This window comes from Chelonoidis abingdonii, chromosome 2 (genome assembly GCF_003597395.2).
Source record: "Chelonoidis abingdonii isolate Lonesome George chromosome 2, CheloAbing_2.0, whole genome shotgun sequence".
Lineage (NCBI taxonomy): Eukaryota > Metazoa > Chordata > Testudines > Testudinidae > Chelonoidis > Chelonoidis abingdonii.
Window position 1 is genome coordinate 185,969,699 of NC_133770.1, and position 15,929 is coordinate 185,985,627.

Below are 15,929 nucleotides of genomic sequence, written 5' to 3' on the forward strand. Positions count from 1 at the left end.
TCAGAGGGACATTAAGCAACCAAGTCCAAAACAGCATCCTTGTTGTCATTCTCCAGACAAGTCAAGTCCTGAGTCTAAATTTTGACAAATCAAAGTTACAAGGAAAGGTTTCAGGCTATAGCTTTTTTCTCTGGAAGTCTCAAGTCCAACCCAATCACAATGGTGCATTCCTGCGTGAAGCTCCTGGACCATGTAGCCTCATACACATAGCTAACTCCCGATGGCAGACTTCATCTTTGCTGTCTACAGGCCTGGCTCCATTCAGTATATCCTCCTACCAGGCATTTTTTGGACATGCAAGTTTGCATATCTGCTTGAATGCTTCTCTTTGGATTAATAGTTGGATCCAGGGATCGTGTGCAAAGGAAGTCCACTTCTGTCCCCAAAACCTACTATGACTCTGGTAACAGATGCATCTACCAAATGCTGGGGTGCCCATCTCATTCAGCTTCCTGCACAAGCTATTTAGTTACCCCAGGAAGTTTCACTCCATGTAAATGCAGGACATATATGTCCACCATCAAGAACCAGGTGATAAAAGTTCTTACAGACAACACCACTGTTAGGTTTTATCTGAACAAGCAGGGAGGTGCAGGGTCACCTCAGATATGCCAGGAAGCTATACATACACCTGTGGAGTCTATGCATAAGGAACAGTATCTCCTTGAAAGTGTTCCACCTTCCAGGAGTGAAAAATACAATTGTAGATTCCCTCAGCATGGATTTCATACACCATCACAAGTGGTCAATCAGAAATTAGGGGAGAGGGATAGCTCAGTGGTTTGAGCATTGGCCTGCTAAACCTAGGGTTGTGAGTTCCCTCCTTGAGGGGGCCATTTAGGGATCGGGGGCAAAATCAGTACTTGGTCCTCCTACTGAAGGCAGGGGACTGAACACGATGACCTTCAAGGTCCCTTCCAGTTCTATGACATAGGTATATCGCGCAAAAAAAAAAAAAAAGAGGCCATACCCCTCCAGATTTTCCATGAGTGGCAGTACCAAGTTGGATTTGTTTGCAATCAACCTGAACAACAAATACAAACAATTTTGCTCCAGGAAGGGCTGCAGCCTAGGTTCCATCATAGATAACCTTTCTTCTGCCTTGATCCAGTTGTGTCCTGTATGCATTCCCTCCAATTTCTCTCATTCCAAGGGTAATCAAGAAACTAAAAAGAGAGAAAGCATCGTTAATCGTAATGATGCCAGTTTGGCCAAGGCCATACTGGTTCATGGACTTGCATCAGCACTCTGTCTGGCCACTGATAACTTTACTGCTAGTCAAGGATCTCCTGTCTCAGACCCAGGGCAGGTCTCTGCATCCTTACCTCCAGTCTCTCACCTCATAGCATGGATGATCTCTGGTTAAGTATTCACAAGAGATCATGGTCCCAAGATATTCAAGCCATCTTGGTAAGCAACAGCAGAGATTCCACTAGAGCCACGTGCACATCAAAGTGGAAGAGGTTTTTGATTTTGGCACAAACTCAACACTATTGTGTCGTCATACAGGAGTTATACGTTTATTGGAGTATCTGTTGCACCTAAAATCATCTGGCCTCTCAGTTTCGTGATAGTCCACCTGTCTCCATATCTGCATCCACCAATAGTTGGGTTTTCCATTTTCTTTCACTCTCTGGTTTTCAGACATCTAAAAGTCCTACTGGGCATTTACCCACCTGTGTCTGATTCATTATCTATATGGTATCAAAACCTAGTCTTCTGCAGACTCATGGGATCCGACTTTGAACCTATGGGTGACAACCTATCTACTTCTGTTGTGTATGAAGATGGCTTTTCTAGTGGTAATTACTTTCTCAAGAAGAGTTTTGGAATCTCAAGCTCTTCTGGCTGATCTTCCTTTCATGGTCTTCCATAAAGATGAGATTTTCCCGAGGTCACACCCAATTTTATGCCAAAAGTGGTCTCTGCTTTCCATCTGACCCAAATTATTAATATTATGGGTTTCAAGAAAAACAGCACTCTTCCTAAGATGAAGGAAGACTCCACACCTTGGATGTTCGTAGAGCTTTGATGTTCTACCTGGACTGCATGAGGTCCTTTAGAGCCTCTTCTAGGCTTTTTGTAGCCCATGCTGAAAGAGTTAAGAGTTGATCATTGTCATCTTAGCATATCTCACATTGGGTTTCTGATTACATTAAGTTTCACTACCATGTTGCTGACATCTCTCCTCCACTGAGAATAATGGCTCACTCCACCAGGGCTAGTTCTACTTCAACAGCCTCTCTGAGCAATATCCAAGAGCTGTTAAGTGTAAAGCAGTGACATGGTTCACCGTGCATATCTTTTTCAGACACGCTGTCACTCAGGCTTCCTTATGACAATGCTAACTTTGGGAAGTTGGGGTTACAGTCTCTGTTCAGATAATCCAGAGTATTTCCACTTGTGAGGGAATGACTAATGAATCACCTGGAGTGCAATTTATATACACCATCACTCAAAGGAGAAAAAACAGTTACTTACCTGTACAGTAATTGTTGTTGTTTGAGATTTTGTGCACATATACATTCCATGACTCTTCCACCTTCTCCACTACTTCAGACATTAGATAGACAGTGATGTGAAGGAATGGAGAGGGAAATGGCAGATATGTCCCTTTTATGCCCTCGAACAGTTGCACGAGGAGAGCATGGGCATGTGTGCTGCCTAGTGATAGTGCTGACAAGTCGGACTCGTGCATTGGATGCACTGTACCTGCAATGGAATATATATGTTCACAAAACACCTTGAAGAATAACTGTTACTATGCAAGCAAGTAACATGTTTTTTTCCCCCTCAAGATGCCTTTGTCGACATGGGACCAAGCCCTGTTCTTAGTACGAAGTTCTTTACCTGAATATCTGTATCTGTGAAGGATCTGAGTGCCAGTTGCTGCTGCTCTGCCTTTGGATAGGACATGAGGACATTCAGGCTGAATGTGCAGTCCCAATAGACACTGCTGGCTAAAAGATTCTGGGTCCATGTGTGTGGGGCACGCACACCTACAGTGTAGACCAAGGCATCTCAAACAACTCCAGTTACTTTAAGATAAGTAGCCTCTAAGATAGTTGCCAGAAGATTGGGAAACACAAGGGAAGGAATATGGATTCCATAGGGGAGAAATTTTCATTGATTTACTACTTCCTTCATGGAAGGAAATGTATCTTTAGAAAGCTTTTAGTAAGTGAATCAGAGTTCTGGTTTTGTAGCTCTAAATATTAAAGTAGCTGATTATAGCTACCCTGAAATAGTCAGCTGATTCTATATTGGAAAAGTCCCCATCCGTCTTCTGACATTTTCTCCAGTATAATGTGTAAGATCCCTGAATCCTGTTGTGATGCGTCTCACAGTCAGTAGTATCATTTAATCACCTTGATCCAGATGTTTGCCTTTCCAGTTACTAAATGTATTGCTAACGCTATCTAGAACAGTGAATGCTGGTACCAAGGGGTATGGTATAGGATTATACAGTGTGTATTTTGTAATGGTCTCTATAATTACCCTTAAAATGGCTAGCACACCTTCAAAGAAGTTATAAGCTCTGCCTAACATAGCTGAAGTCCTCACTAAAGTCCTAATATTGATGGGCATAGGTAAATAATCCTAAAGAATGGAAAAATTTAGCATTTTCAATGTGCTTGTTGTGCTGTCTGGAATGGCTCATGACAGTGAGTGCCTACCTCAAAGCAGGCTGTCAAAAACAGGGCAGACATTCCAAACTGGTGGTATGTTCTATAATTAGATTTCACCAATCCAGTATAGTGTCATAGACAGTCCCCTTAGGCTCTCCAGTCTATCTTGCCATCCAGACAAGCTGGACTTAGTGATAAATGGTCACACAATATTCAGGTTGCTTCCAGTCCCAAGAGACCATCATTTGCCCCAGATCAACTTGTATCTCAGATCTCATACCAAAGACAATGCCTGTAGCCCAGTGTTTCCCAAACTTTTTTGCCCACAGAACACTTTTTAGTCTATTACGGAACACTTATAATATTATTTTGTAGTCTTTTTTGGTTTTCAAATAAAAAATTGCATTTATGCTCAAATATATTTTATAAAACAAAGCAAAAATACAAATTTAAAATAACTTAAACTGACAATTTCTAACTGGAAAGCACATATAAAGTGGTAAAAAAAAATCAAGTGCAAGAGTCAAAATTAAAAACAGTGTTCTACTAAAAAAAACCCTGTTTTTATATATACACGAACACCAAACAAATTAGATTTTTACTAGGAAAATCTATTTTTTATCAATCGAAATACAAATCTGGGTTTAATGGGATTTGTGTCTGTGTTTTTCTATCACAGATTTGCTTAATATTAGGAATAATGCTGGGAAGTTGAATCCGCATGTCAGGCGCAGCGTCTAGTCTATTTCTATATTTGGTTTTTGTTGCAGTATAATACGAAAATCCTGTCTCTCACAAATAAGTTGTAGCAAAAGGAAGGAGCACTGGAACTGCACATTTAGCCACTTTAGGGTACTCTTCTATTAGGCTACTCCAAAAATTATTCAGTGGAAGAGCCTTAAACTTTTGTTTCAAATCAGAGTCAGAAATTAAGTCAATCAGGCTTTCATAATCATGCATAGTAAAGCCGACTGGTTTGGCTGTAATTACAAACGGATTTTGAACCCAAGCATTATTATCAGTAGTTGTAGGAAAATATTCTAATAAAAAGGCCTGCAAGTCACAGAAGTGTCGTAAAATGGTGCTGGAAACTTCTTCATGGACTGTAGAATTTATTTCAGTCAGAAATTCATGTATTGTAGGGAAGCAGTTGAAGTTATTCTGTTCTACAGAAGATGCCCAGAATTCCAGTTTCTTTTTAACGACAAAATTTTATCCATTGTAGTAAAAATGGTCATATTCTTTCCTTGCAGCTACAGATTATTTCATTTAATTTCGCAAAAATATCTGCAAGATACGCAAGTCTCATTAGCCACGAGGAATTTGTCAGACAGTTGTTAAATTTTTCGTCCTGAATTATCTGAAGGGAAGAATACCAGTAGTTCGCTATGATGCTCAAAAAGCCTCACAAGCACTTTTCCTCTGGATAGCCACTTCACTTCTGTATGTAAAAGAAGCATTTTGTGCTGACTACCCATTTCCTCGCTCAAAATTTGAAATAATCTGGATTGAAGTGGTTGAGATTTGACAAAATTGATAATTTGTAGTGCATCATCGAGCACAATTTTCAGATATGCTGGTGTTTTTTTAACTGCAAGTGCTTATCTGTGTAGAACACAATGGCTCTTAGTACTTTCTGGTACCACACTTATGATTCGCATTACAGCTCCCTTCATCTTCCTGATCGTTGCCCAAGCACTGTCGGTACATACATCAATACATTTTCCCCAACTAATTTCATGCTTTCTGATAAACTTGTTGATGCAGTTGAATATTCTTTCTCGAGTCGTGTTGCTTTGCAGAGAATCACATAAGAGCAGGTCCTCTTCAATAATATTATTAAATTTATATCAGACAAATACTAGTAGCAGAGCAAGTCCTGAAACGTCAGTAGACTCATCTAGCTGCAATGAATACTCATGGCAAATTTTCAGTTGGCAAACTAGCTCTTTTTTTTTTTTTGTCATCGGCAAGATCTTTAATATGGAGTGCAACAGTATTATCTGACAACTGTACAGCATCAGTTTTTTTATCAGATTGCTCGCTCAGCATGCATGTTACAATATCTTTTGCGCAAGGCTTGATAAGCGTTTCTCCAATAGTGTGAGCTTCTCCAGCAAGCTCTATATGGTAACTTACCCGATAAAATGCCTCTGTTGCACTTTGGTTGTCTGTTTTAGCAATTTTAGTCATCAAAAGTTTACAATTTCCAAGTGAGTCTTGCTGCCTCTTGAAAAAAATTATATCTTTGTCTTTGTATTCAGCATACTTGGTTTCCAAATGCCTACAAAGTTTAGCAGGAGCCAATGAACTGTTTGCTAGTATTTTGTTGCACACGACGCACTGCACATCAGGAACATCTTTATTTCCAACACATGTAAAACCGAAAGACAAATAACTTTCATCATACTTTTGTCATGGTTTTTTAACACCTGCTGCTTCGTGTTTTTTGATATACTTCGGTAGAAATTCTTTCACCTTAGATAACTCACTAGTACTAACAGATTTTTCAGCAGCAAAAGACTGCGATTGTTCATCCTCACTTTGAAGTGTCACAATATTTTGTTCGTTTATTTTGGCCACAGCTGGAGTACCAGAAGAACTTACTTTTCATTTCAAAGTTCCTTCTTTTAGCCACAAATCCATGGTGATTAGGTTTAGTAACAATATTTAGAAATACTGATTTTTGTCAAATTTTGTTTCTTTCACAAATATTTATATTGTTTTGATGAAGCTAGTTTAGTTGTGCTTATTGCACACATGGTAAAGACTCAGGATTGAACGTGTTGAGTGAATGTTATATTCAACATGGCATAAAGAGAATGGTGTATGCATACTGCTGCAGTTTGCGCAGCCTCGAGCGGAAGGGTACGACGTCACTAACTGAAACATGCTCGAAGGGGGTAGATGTCAACATGCTTGCATGCCGCGTTCTTTTTACACCATGATATTCAATACGAGATCTATCAATAACCGGAAAAAGAGTTTTATGTTAATTATAGTCATTCAAAAAGAGTTGTAAACTACACTTCAAATATGCAAAATTTAAAATTAAAAAAAATTTAAAGACCTTTTTTTAAAAAAAAATTACGATTCTTTCACAGAACACCTATTCACATTGTGTGGAACACCAGTGTTCCGCAGAACACAGTTTGGGAAAAAGTGATGTAGCCAATCCTGTAGTAAACTAAAGAAAGGTTTATTAACTAGAAATAAGAGTTATTTACAGGTTAATGCCAGCAAGCATATACACACAAATGACTTACCATCTATGATGGTTAAAGATGACAGAGGTGTGGCAGTAATGTGTTGATTCAAAATGTCTTTCACGGCAGACCCAGGGGTAACCACTGGGGAATTCTGGCTTAGTTTATTGTCATTTGCCCTGTGAGTTCAAACAGTAAAGAGATGAAAATTTTTCTTGTGACCTTATTTTATCTGTTACATTTAGCCTTCCAGTACATGAGAAGAGCTCCCTTGCTTGTAGCATTTCAAAGGTGTTGATAGGGCTGTTCACCAGTCCTTTGTATCGTGATGTTCCTTAATGGCCCGTTTAATCTTCATAGGCCTCCTGAATAGGGAGGGGGGACAATTTTCATGCCTGGGTTCACAAGTTCAGAGCAAATGTTTTCAAAGTTATAAAGCAAAATTTTCATATTTTTATAGCATGGAATACAGACATGACGAGAAGTGAGATTAATGCATGGCACAATTTATAAGCATTTCATAGAGTCTAAACACTCAATACATTCTTATAAGACTAATATCTGTTTTAACAAAACTATCGTACAGGAGAGCTGGTTTGGTTTCCAACTATGAGTTTGTCAGTGCTCAGCTGACACCTACAGACTGGACAAGAGGTGGCACAACTGGCACAGCATTTTCCACATTTATGGAACCTTCTATTTAAGAGAGGAAATTTCAAGACAAAGAACCTTGAAATTCTAGCTTAATTATGTTATATTTGTCATAAAAAGGACAATAGAATGTTTTTAAAAGAATAAAAAAATTCAAAGCTATCCTATAATTTTCCTGCATGTACTTTAACTCTGCCTTTGTATCTCCTCACATGTTTACCTGTAATTTTAAATATTTCCTTTACAGCCTCCTCATCCTCTTTTGCTTTTAAAGCAGATCAGACACTAACTGCCCCTGCTAAAACTTTACATACTAACTTACAAACCAAACCAAATCTAATGCATCTGGGACTAATATTTGACCCTTCGCTAGATCCTTCTTACTAATGTTAGGGAAATTACAAACTTCTGTTTTGGTTCAGTACACAGTCCAGGGGAGCACTACTTCCTCATCCACCATCATACTGCAAGACAGCCATCCCACTGTACTCTAAGCACCCTCCTAACAGATGCTAGACACCACACTACTCCCATGGTTTTCGCTATCCTGATAGCTCAGATTTGACAAATTCATGTACTAATAAACAGAAAAATTTCCTGGCAAGTAGGGAGCTCTGCAGAAACTGTTGGATGAATTTCCCCCACTTTGAACTTTAGGGTACAAAGGGTGGGGATCTGCATGAACACTTCTAAGCTTAATTACTAGCTTAAATCTGATACGCTGCCACCAGCCAGAATTTAGTGTCTGGCACACTTTCTGTTCCCCCAAAACCTTCCCTGGGGAACCCAGACCCAAACCCCTTGGGTCTTAAAACAAGGAGAAATTAAGCATCCCCCTCCTTTTCCCCCCACTAGTCCCCTGATGAGTTCAGACCCAATCCCTTGGATCTTAAAACAAGGAAAAATCAATCAGGTTCATAAAAAGAAAACTTTTAATTAAAGAGAGAAAAAAAAGTAAAAGTTATCTCTGTAAAATCAGGATGGAAAATGCTTTACAGGCTACTCAGATTCATACAGACCAGAGGGACCCCCCCTCCATCCTTGGAGTCAAAGTTACAGCAAACAGAGGTAAAAATCCTTCCAGCAAAAAGACACATTTATAAGTTGAGAAAACAAACATAAGACTAATCCACCTTGCCTGGCTACTACTTACAATTTTGAAACATGAAGAGACTGATTCAGAAAGATTGGGAAAGCCTGGGTGTACGTCTGGTCCCTCTTAGCCCCAAGAGCGAACAACAACAACACAAAAAGCACAAACAAAGACTTCAAAGTATCTTGTCCTCCTATTGGTCCTCTGGTCAGGTGTCAGCAGGTTTACTGAGCTTCTTAACCCTTTACAGGTAAAAGAGACATTAACCCTTAACCATCTGTTTATGACACTTCTTACTAATGTTAGGGAAATTACAAACTTCTGTTTTAGTTCTGTACACAGTCCAGGGGAGCACTACTTCCTCATCCACCATCATACTGCAAGACAGCCATCCCACTGTACTCTAAGCATCCTCCTAACAGATGCTAGACACCACACTACCCCCATGGTTTTCGCTATCCTGATAGCTCAGTTGACAAATTCATGTACTAATAAACAGAAAAAATTCCTGGCAAGTAGGGAGCTCTGCAGAAACTATTGGATGAATCTATTTTTTAATTTAAAAAACAGATTACATTTCCAGCCCTTATAGTTGTGAATAACATCCCAAACATTGTTGACACTATTCCCTTTTTTTTTTTTTCTTCCTGAATCCACATTGCAGACATGCCACCTGAAACAACTGAAGTGTGAATTCTCTAATACTTAAATCCTGGCTTCTGTACAGAGCCAGAATCACAAACTTTTTCCACAGTTGACCGTTCAGTGGCAGCAGTTGTGCTCTGTAGTTGCTACTTCAGCCTTATGATGAACTGTGCTCCACTTGCACTCACAGCATGCTAAGGGGAATGGCTCCATGCAGTGTAATCCATTGCCCTTCATAGATTCTTCATATTCTGACCTACTCTGTGTATAGTGGAACCACAGGGGTTTTGCTACATGGAGGTTCTCCATGGTTGCACAGAAAGGCATGTTAAACTGCCTTTGTTCATGGTGTGTCTTGTGTATCTTTCTTAGACATATCCTTCAAAGCAGCTGTGTGTCTGAAAACTTGTGAGGTTTCAAGCATCCTTTCTCCATTTGTTCCAAATCTTGAGTACACTTAGAACACTGGTGACAAGTAGGATTAATTTTCTGGACCTCCTGTATGATTTCTCCAAGGTTGATCGAGGTTGGTGCAGGAATCTGACTTTTTGAGTGTCCCGCCTTCAAACCTTTAATTTTTCTTTTTAATTACATTACTAATATTTTATGATAATAGAACATCTCAGCCATGAGTATCTGAATTATGTTTTTGTTAAGAGAATTATAAGAAGTATACTTTCTTATCCTGTTGGAATGAGGAATAGCTGGCAGTTTATTATTTGATGTGGCATCATTACTTTGAAGTTTCAAAGTGGGCTCAACTGTGCACACTCTACAGATAAAAAAATGAAGACTATAACATCTTGACATTAATTTGTTTATTAAATATGCATAACAACATTCTTGCTAATTTTACTGAGCAGTATTCTGACACATTCATTATTTGAAGTCTGTACTCAATCAGTGTTTCAGTTTATTCATTCCAAGAAATCTGGAGTTATATCAGTTTAATATTGGGGCATCCAGTTATAGTACCTCATAGTATACCATATTTGCCTTATGGGAGTAATGAGGTATAATTTTGAAAGTGGACTATCTGCAATACTCAGGAAGTGCAGAAATTATGCTATAACATCTTATCATTATTGCCCTTATACATTACTGTACATAGAGATTCAGACTTGTGTAATCCAATCTTAGTTTATCCGTGGGTCTTAGAATTCAGTGACTGTGATGAGTGATCAGTTGTGTGCAGATGAGGTACATATAATTTGAACAGTTGAGTTGAATGATAAATGTGTCCTTTTCTTTAAAAATAGCCTAGAAAGTGAGACAGAATGTTTCAAGAGGAGGTCTTTTTTTGTGTATTAATACTATATTAAATATGAGCGTATGATTGAGAAGATATACTTAGATAATTTGTCAGTGTGATTCTGATAAGTCATGTTAAAAGCAAATTTACAAATGTTTCTACATTTTTAATAGCGTGTATTCTTTTTTTGTTGTTGGTCCTCAGCTGAGCTAGATGCTGAGCATACCCAGAAGGTGTTGGATATGGAGCATACCCAGCAGATGAAGCTAAAGGAGCGTCAGAAGTTCTTTGAAGAAGCCTTCCAGCAGGATATGGAGCAATACCTTTCTACAGGATACCTGCAGATAGCAGAGAGACGAGGCAAGTTTTGAAATATCCTCCACTTAATCCGTAGATCCACAACTAGAAGGCTAGTGAGAGGATTGTTTTGGTTTCTTTTTTTACTGTTTTTATTTTGAAACTTTTATTACTAAAGTGCACAGGAAGTAAACATGGCAATGCAGTGTATTATAGGAGAGAAATGGGTATAGCTTTGTTTGATCTTTGTTTTATAATGCAGTACCACTGCTAGTCAAGGAAGAACATAATTATTGTGGAGTACAGTATTTTACTATGCTGCAGGTATGCAAGACAGGGATATGCTATACTTGGAAAATAAAGTAATCAAAGGAAGGAGTAAGAGTGCATCTCCATTCGCACACTGACATCAGCATTGTTTGAGACTTTTGGTAATATGCATACTTAAGGTATTTCTTTGGCTTACCTGTTATATAGTCAGAGTTTTACTGCAAAACAAAAGGTAAATAAGAGTTCATATGAAAGCTATAAAAACAATTATTTTAGTCATTATTAATCTTTGCTTTATTTGATGTACTATAATTGCGGCAGAGTCAAAACACAAACTTCTTTTGGGGGCAGCTGAAAGTACTTGTACAGTAACTCCTCACTGAGTCATCCCGGTTAACATTGTTTCGTTGCTGATCAATTAGAGAACATACTTGTTTAAAGTTGCGCAATGCTCCTTTATAACATTATTTGGCAGCCGCCTGCTTTGTCCACTGCTTGCAGAAAGAGCAGCCTGTTGGAGCTAGCTGGTGAGGGTTTGGAACCAGAGTGGACCAGCAGCCCCCGTATCAGCTCCCCGCTCCTGTAAGTTCCCTGTGCGGTAGCTGCCCAGCAGGCTATCAATTGCTGGCAGTTCAGCTGTCCCTCCCCCCACTGCCATGTGCTGCTCCTGCCCTCTGCCTTAGAGCTGCTCCCGGAAACCTTCTGCTTGCTGTGAGAGGGGGGAGTTAATGTCAGGGTGTCCCCCTCCCCCCTGCTCCTGCCCCCTGCTTACTCCATCTCCATAGAGCAGGAGTGGGACACGACAGGGCTCAGGACGGAGGGAGCTTGCTGAAAGCAGCTGCTGTCTCAATGTGCTAATCTACTTAAAAAGGCAATGTACTTAGAGTGTGGTCAGCATACTTAAAGGGGCAATGCACATCTCTCTGACTGCCATGCTGTCTCCCCTGCCTCGATTCGTGCGGCCTTGTAGAGTATGAGGCTACATTAATAACAATGTGTTAACCCTTGAGGGATCAGCTGAGTGCTAGTTCATCATTTAGCAATAAGGCATTCCTTGGGAAATATCCCACCCTCTGACTCCACCACCTCAACCAAGCTTCACAATCACCATTGCTGTGTACAGTATTACATTGTTTGTTTAAAACTTATACTGTGTATACATATATACAATACAATCTTTTGTCTGGTGAAAAAAATTTCCCCGGAACCTAACCCCCCATTTACCTTAATTCTTATGGGGAAATTGGATTCGCTTAACATCGTTTTGCTTAAAGTAGCATTTTTCAGGAACACAACTACACCGTTAAGGGATAAGTCACTGTACATTTTTAAATATGTTTATTAGGTTAAAGGAAAGATGTTTCTTCAAGAATTTGGTGTTGGCATTATACTGATACTAATCAGAAGTTTTCACTTGTCTTTAATGGTGTGAAGTCTCCATATGGGACGATACATTTGACATTTGTCTAGGCCAGGGATGGCCAAACAGCAGCTTGTGAGCTGCATGTGGATCTTCTACAGTTAAAGTGTGGCCTGCGGAGCCCCACCCCCCTTTTCTCCATCGATCTCACTGGATGGGAGGAACTTGAGGCTTCTGCCCTGGGGCAGGGTGGTGGGGCTAGGGATTTCTGCCAGAGATGACTGGTTCCTCCTGACTAGGGGGAGGGGGAGGGACACAATTTAAAGGTCCCCCCCAACAGCTTGAGTCACGCCCTTCCGTTACCCTCAGCAGCCCCTCCCTGTGGTTCCCAGGTGTTAGTGCTGCAGGGAGTGGGAGCTACATTAGCTCCATGGGGAGAGTCAGCAGCAAGGGAGTGGCTCTGTCTGCAGCTCCCAGTTTGCCTGCTTCAGCACCTGCTGTGCAGGGAGTGGGCTCAGCAGCACCATGTGACTGAGCAGGGTCAGCAAACCCTGGCAGAAATCTGGGGGGCACACCTGTTGGGACTCAGGGCTTCAGTTGGAGTGGGTCTGAAGCCCCCGAGCCTGGGCAGACACCTCCTGCGGGGCTGAAGTCCTGAGCACTGGCAGGCTTGCCCCGGCTCTTGAACTTCTGAAGATTGTTGTTTGCAGCTTGGAGGATCAGTAAGTGTGGCCACCCCTGGTTTAGGCTCTGCACTACAGTCTGCTACCACTGATCACACTGGTGGGTTGAATGGGAAGAAAACACCTGCCTTTTGAGAATTACAGCTCTTCCTTGCATTTTCACAACTCCCGTGCGTTGATACTTGTACATTGTCCAGTCTAGTACTTTTTCTTTCTTGAGGGATTTTTGTTAAATGTGCAGGTGGGGGATAGAGTTGTGACACAGGAAGAAGAAAAGGTTTGGATTAGTAAGCACCTTTGGGCAGGTCTGTCTCTTCATAGGCATTCCTACAGCACCCACATTACAGGGCCCTGATTCTCATTGTGTCTTCTGATTTATCTTCTTTTTCTTCTTAGCATGTGCACAATGTGCCTTAGGTGGCATGTGACCAGGATTCATCACAGAATTTGGGCCATTGGTTGGATCATTACCTTTCCCGTTTGGGCTATGTACTGAGGGGGAGTGTTATATGAATGCTGATCCATGCCCCACCTCTCCCCAGCTTCTGGGTTCTAGTAATACAAATATTAGTACTAATAAAATACCTTTTTACAAAGATAATGACGGCAGCCTATTCTAAAACAATGAGAGCAAGAAACAAACAAGTCTTTCCTGCTTTTGTAGGTTCTGAGACTGCCTGTGAGAAGCTATTTATAATTCATATCAAAAAGCTATAAATACGATAGCTTGTATTGTTATCAAGATCATACCTTGTTGTTTTGTCTCTGATTACCAAAGCTGTTTCCTATCAATAATCAAGTTTCCTTGTTTGCCAATGTATGTAATATTACATTTTGAGAATAGCTGTTTAATAATCAAGGATGCGATATAGTAATGTGGCAATTGTGGAAGTCTTTGTAATAACATTACAAAGCTGATGGTCTTTGCCTAGAACATGTGCTACATTGTCAATTCACTCATATTGTTTATTGCTGCAGAGCCAATAGGAAGTATGTCTTCAATGGAGGTGAATGTGGACATGCTGGAACAGATGGACCTGATGGATATGTCTGACCAAGAAGCACTAGATGTCTTCTTGAACTCAGGAGAGGACGATAGCATACTGTCTCCCATTTTGGGTATGAAATGAACAGTTAGAGCATGCCTTGTAAATTATCTAGTTGTGCTTACACTAATAAATCACTAGGAGTCTAATCTAGAATGTATAGTGTTTCATACTGTATCTGTTTTCTGAAGATTAGTATTTCCTACAGAACCTCAGTCGTGATGCATAAGAGCTTACTGCAAAGCTGCTTGATTTTTCCAGGAGACCTTTTTTCCCCTCTGGTCCTAGGCATCCCTGTGAGGGTCTTGGGGTTAGATGGTTTGTACATTTTTGTTTTTTTAGGTGGGAGAAGCATCTACTTTACAGGATCTTTGGCTTTATATATATAAAAAAGTTGTTAATTGGCATTTTAATTACACACACACACACACACTCTCTCTCTCTCTCTCTCTCTCTCTCTCTCTCTCTGAATTTCAACAATAACAGCTTTAATTCCTTTTGGTAGTTAAGCTTTTTATTTTAAGTAGAATACTTTTCCCATAATTAGTCTTGAATTAGTTATTTTGAAGTAAGCCATGACCACTTTCATCACAAAAGCTGCTCAAAGATGTAGTCTCTCTTTGTCAAGACTCACAGGGAGATGTTTGGGCTGGAACTCAGCATTAAATGATTCTTTCTGGAGTTTCTCTACACTGGTGTATTCAGGTATGTTACTTTACTAATTTAAGAGAATAACTTGCAGTAGGACTGAGACATTCAGAATTACTTCATATGATCTGGTACTCTGAGTAAATAAAACCAGAGTACAAGTTGAACAGACAGTAAGTAGCTTATAAAATACATTTCTTTGATCCAGGTTGATCTGAGCCATGTTAGATGTGGTGCTATAAACTTTTTTCTCTAAGAACTACTGAGGAATGCTGTCATTCCTCCCTTTAAATCAAAACTCACTCAGTTTCTCTTTGCTTTCAGGTACTGACTTGGTATTCTAAAGCAGCAGTTCTCAAACTGTGGGTCATGACCCTGTTTTAATGGGGGCACCAGGGCTGATGTTAGACTTGCTGGGGTTCGGGGGCCAAAGCTGAAGCCCAAGCCGCACCACCCAGGGGCTGAAGCCAAAGCCTGAGTCCCACTGTCCTGGGTGGTGGGGCTTTGGCTTTGTCCCCCTCGCCACCAGAGGCGGTGGGACTTGGAGAAAGAAATGAAGCCTGAGCCCACCCGTCTCAATGTAATAATTTTTGTTATCAGAAGGGGGTCGTGGTGCAGTGAAGTTTGAGAATCCCTGTTCTAAAGCAATTACATTATTTTATATCCTTTGTGAATTTTTTTAATATATTAAGACAGGGTGATTTAACAAACTTTGATATATGGAGATGTGCTGGGATCTCTTACTGTAGCATGTCTGAGCAGTTTAGCTGTTGATTGCAGAAGATTAGAGATATTTGGTCAACTCAAGCAGTTGCTGTACATTAAAATTTTATTCTGCAAAGTGCAAAATCTTTGTTCTCACCAAAATGCCTCTCTCAAAAAACAAAGTCGTAAAGCCAGAATTTTTTAGGAAAAGTGGTGTCAAGAATAACTCTCCTTAAACCTAAGGATATTCAACCTGTCTCTTCAGAGAAAAGAAAGTGTTTTACTAAATGTATTGATAGTGAAAGTAAAAGATAGTCTGGCACCATTCTCTACCTTAGTGTAAGTTTGTCACAAACTGGGCAGGATGGGGTGGAGGGGTAAAATTTCTTGGGGTTAATTCTCCTGCTAAGATTAGTTGTATGCCCTGGATATGAAAAACACTTA

The 15,929-nt window shown here is 40.1% G+C and overlaps 1 protein-coding gene across 5 annotated transcripts in view; it reads left to right on the forward strand.

Annotated features, from left to right (window-relative positions):
• Nucleotides 1-15,929, forward strand: part of DTNBP1 (dystrobrevin binding protein 1) — a 177,735-nt gene that overhangs the window by 146,172 nt on the left and 15,634 nt on the right. For all 5 annotated transcript variants that reach the window (XR_004372590.2, XM_032772605.2, XM_032772603.2 and 2 more), the window contains exons 8-9: nucleotides 10,681-10,836; nucleotides 14,065-14,205. Coding sequence is in view for 4 of the 5 variants with exons in the window: in XM_032772605.2 (XP_032628496.1) it covers nucleotides 10,681-10,836; nucleotides 14,065-14,205 (297 nt within the window). In the remaining variant the exon portion in view is untranslated. The remainder of the gene's footprint in view (nucleotides 1-10,680; nucleotides 10,837-14,064; nucleotides 14,206-15,929) is intronic.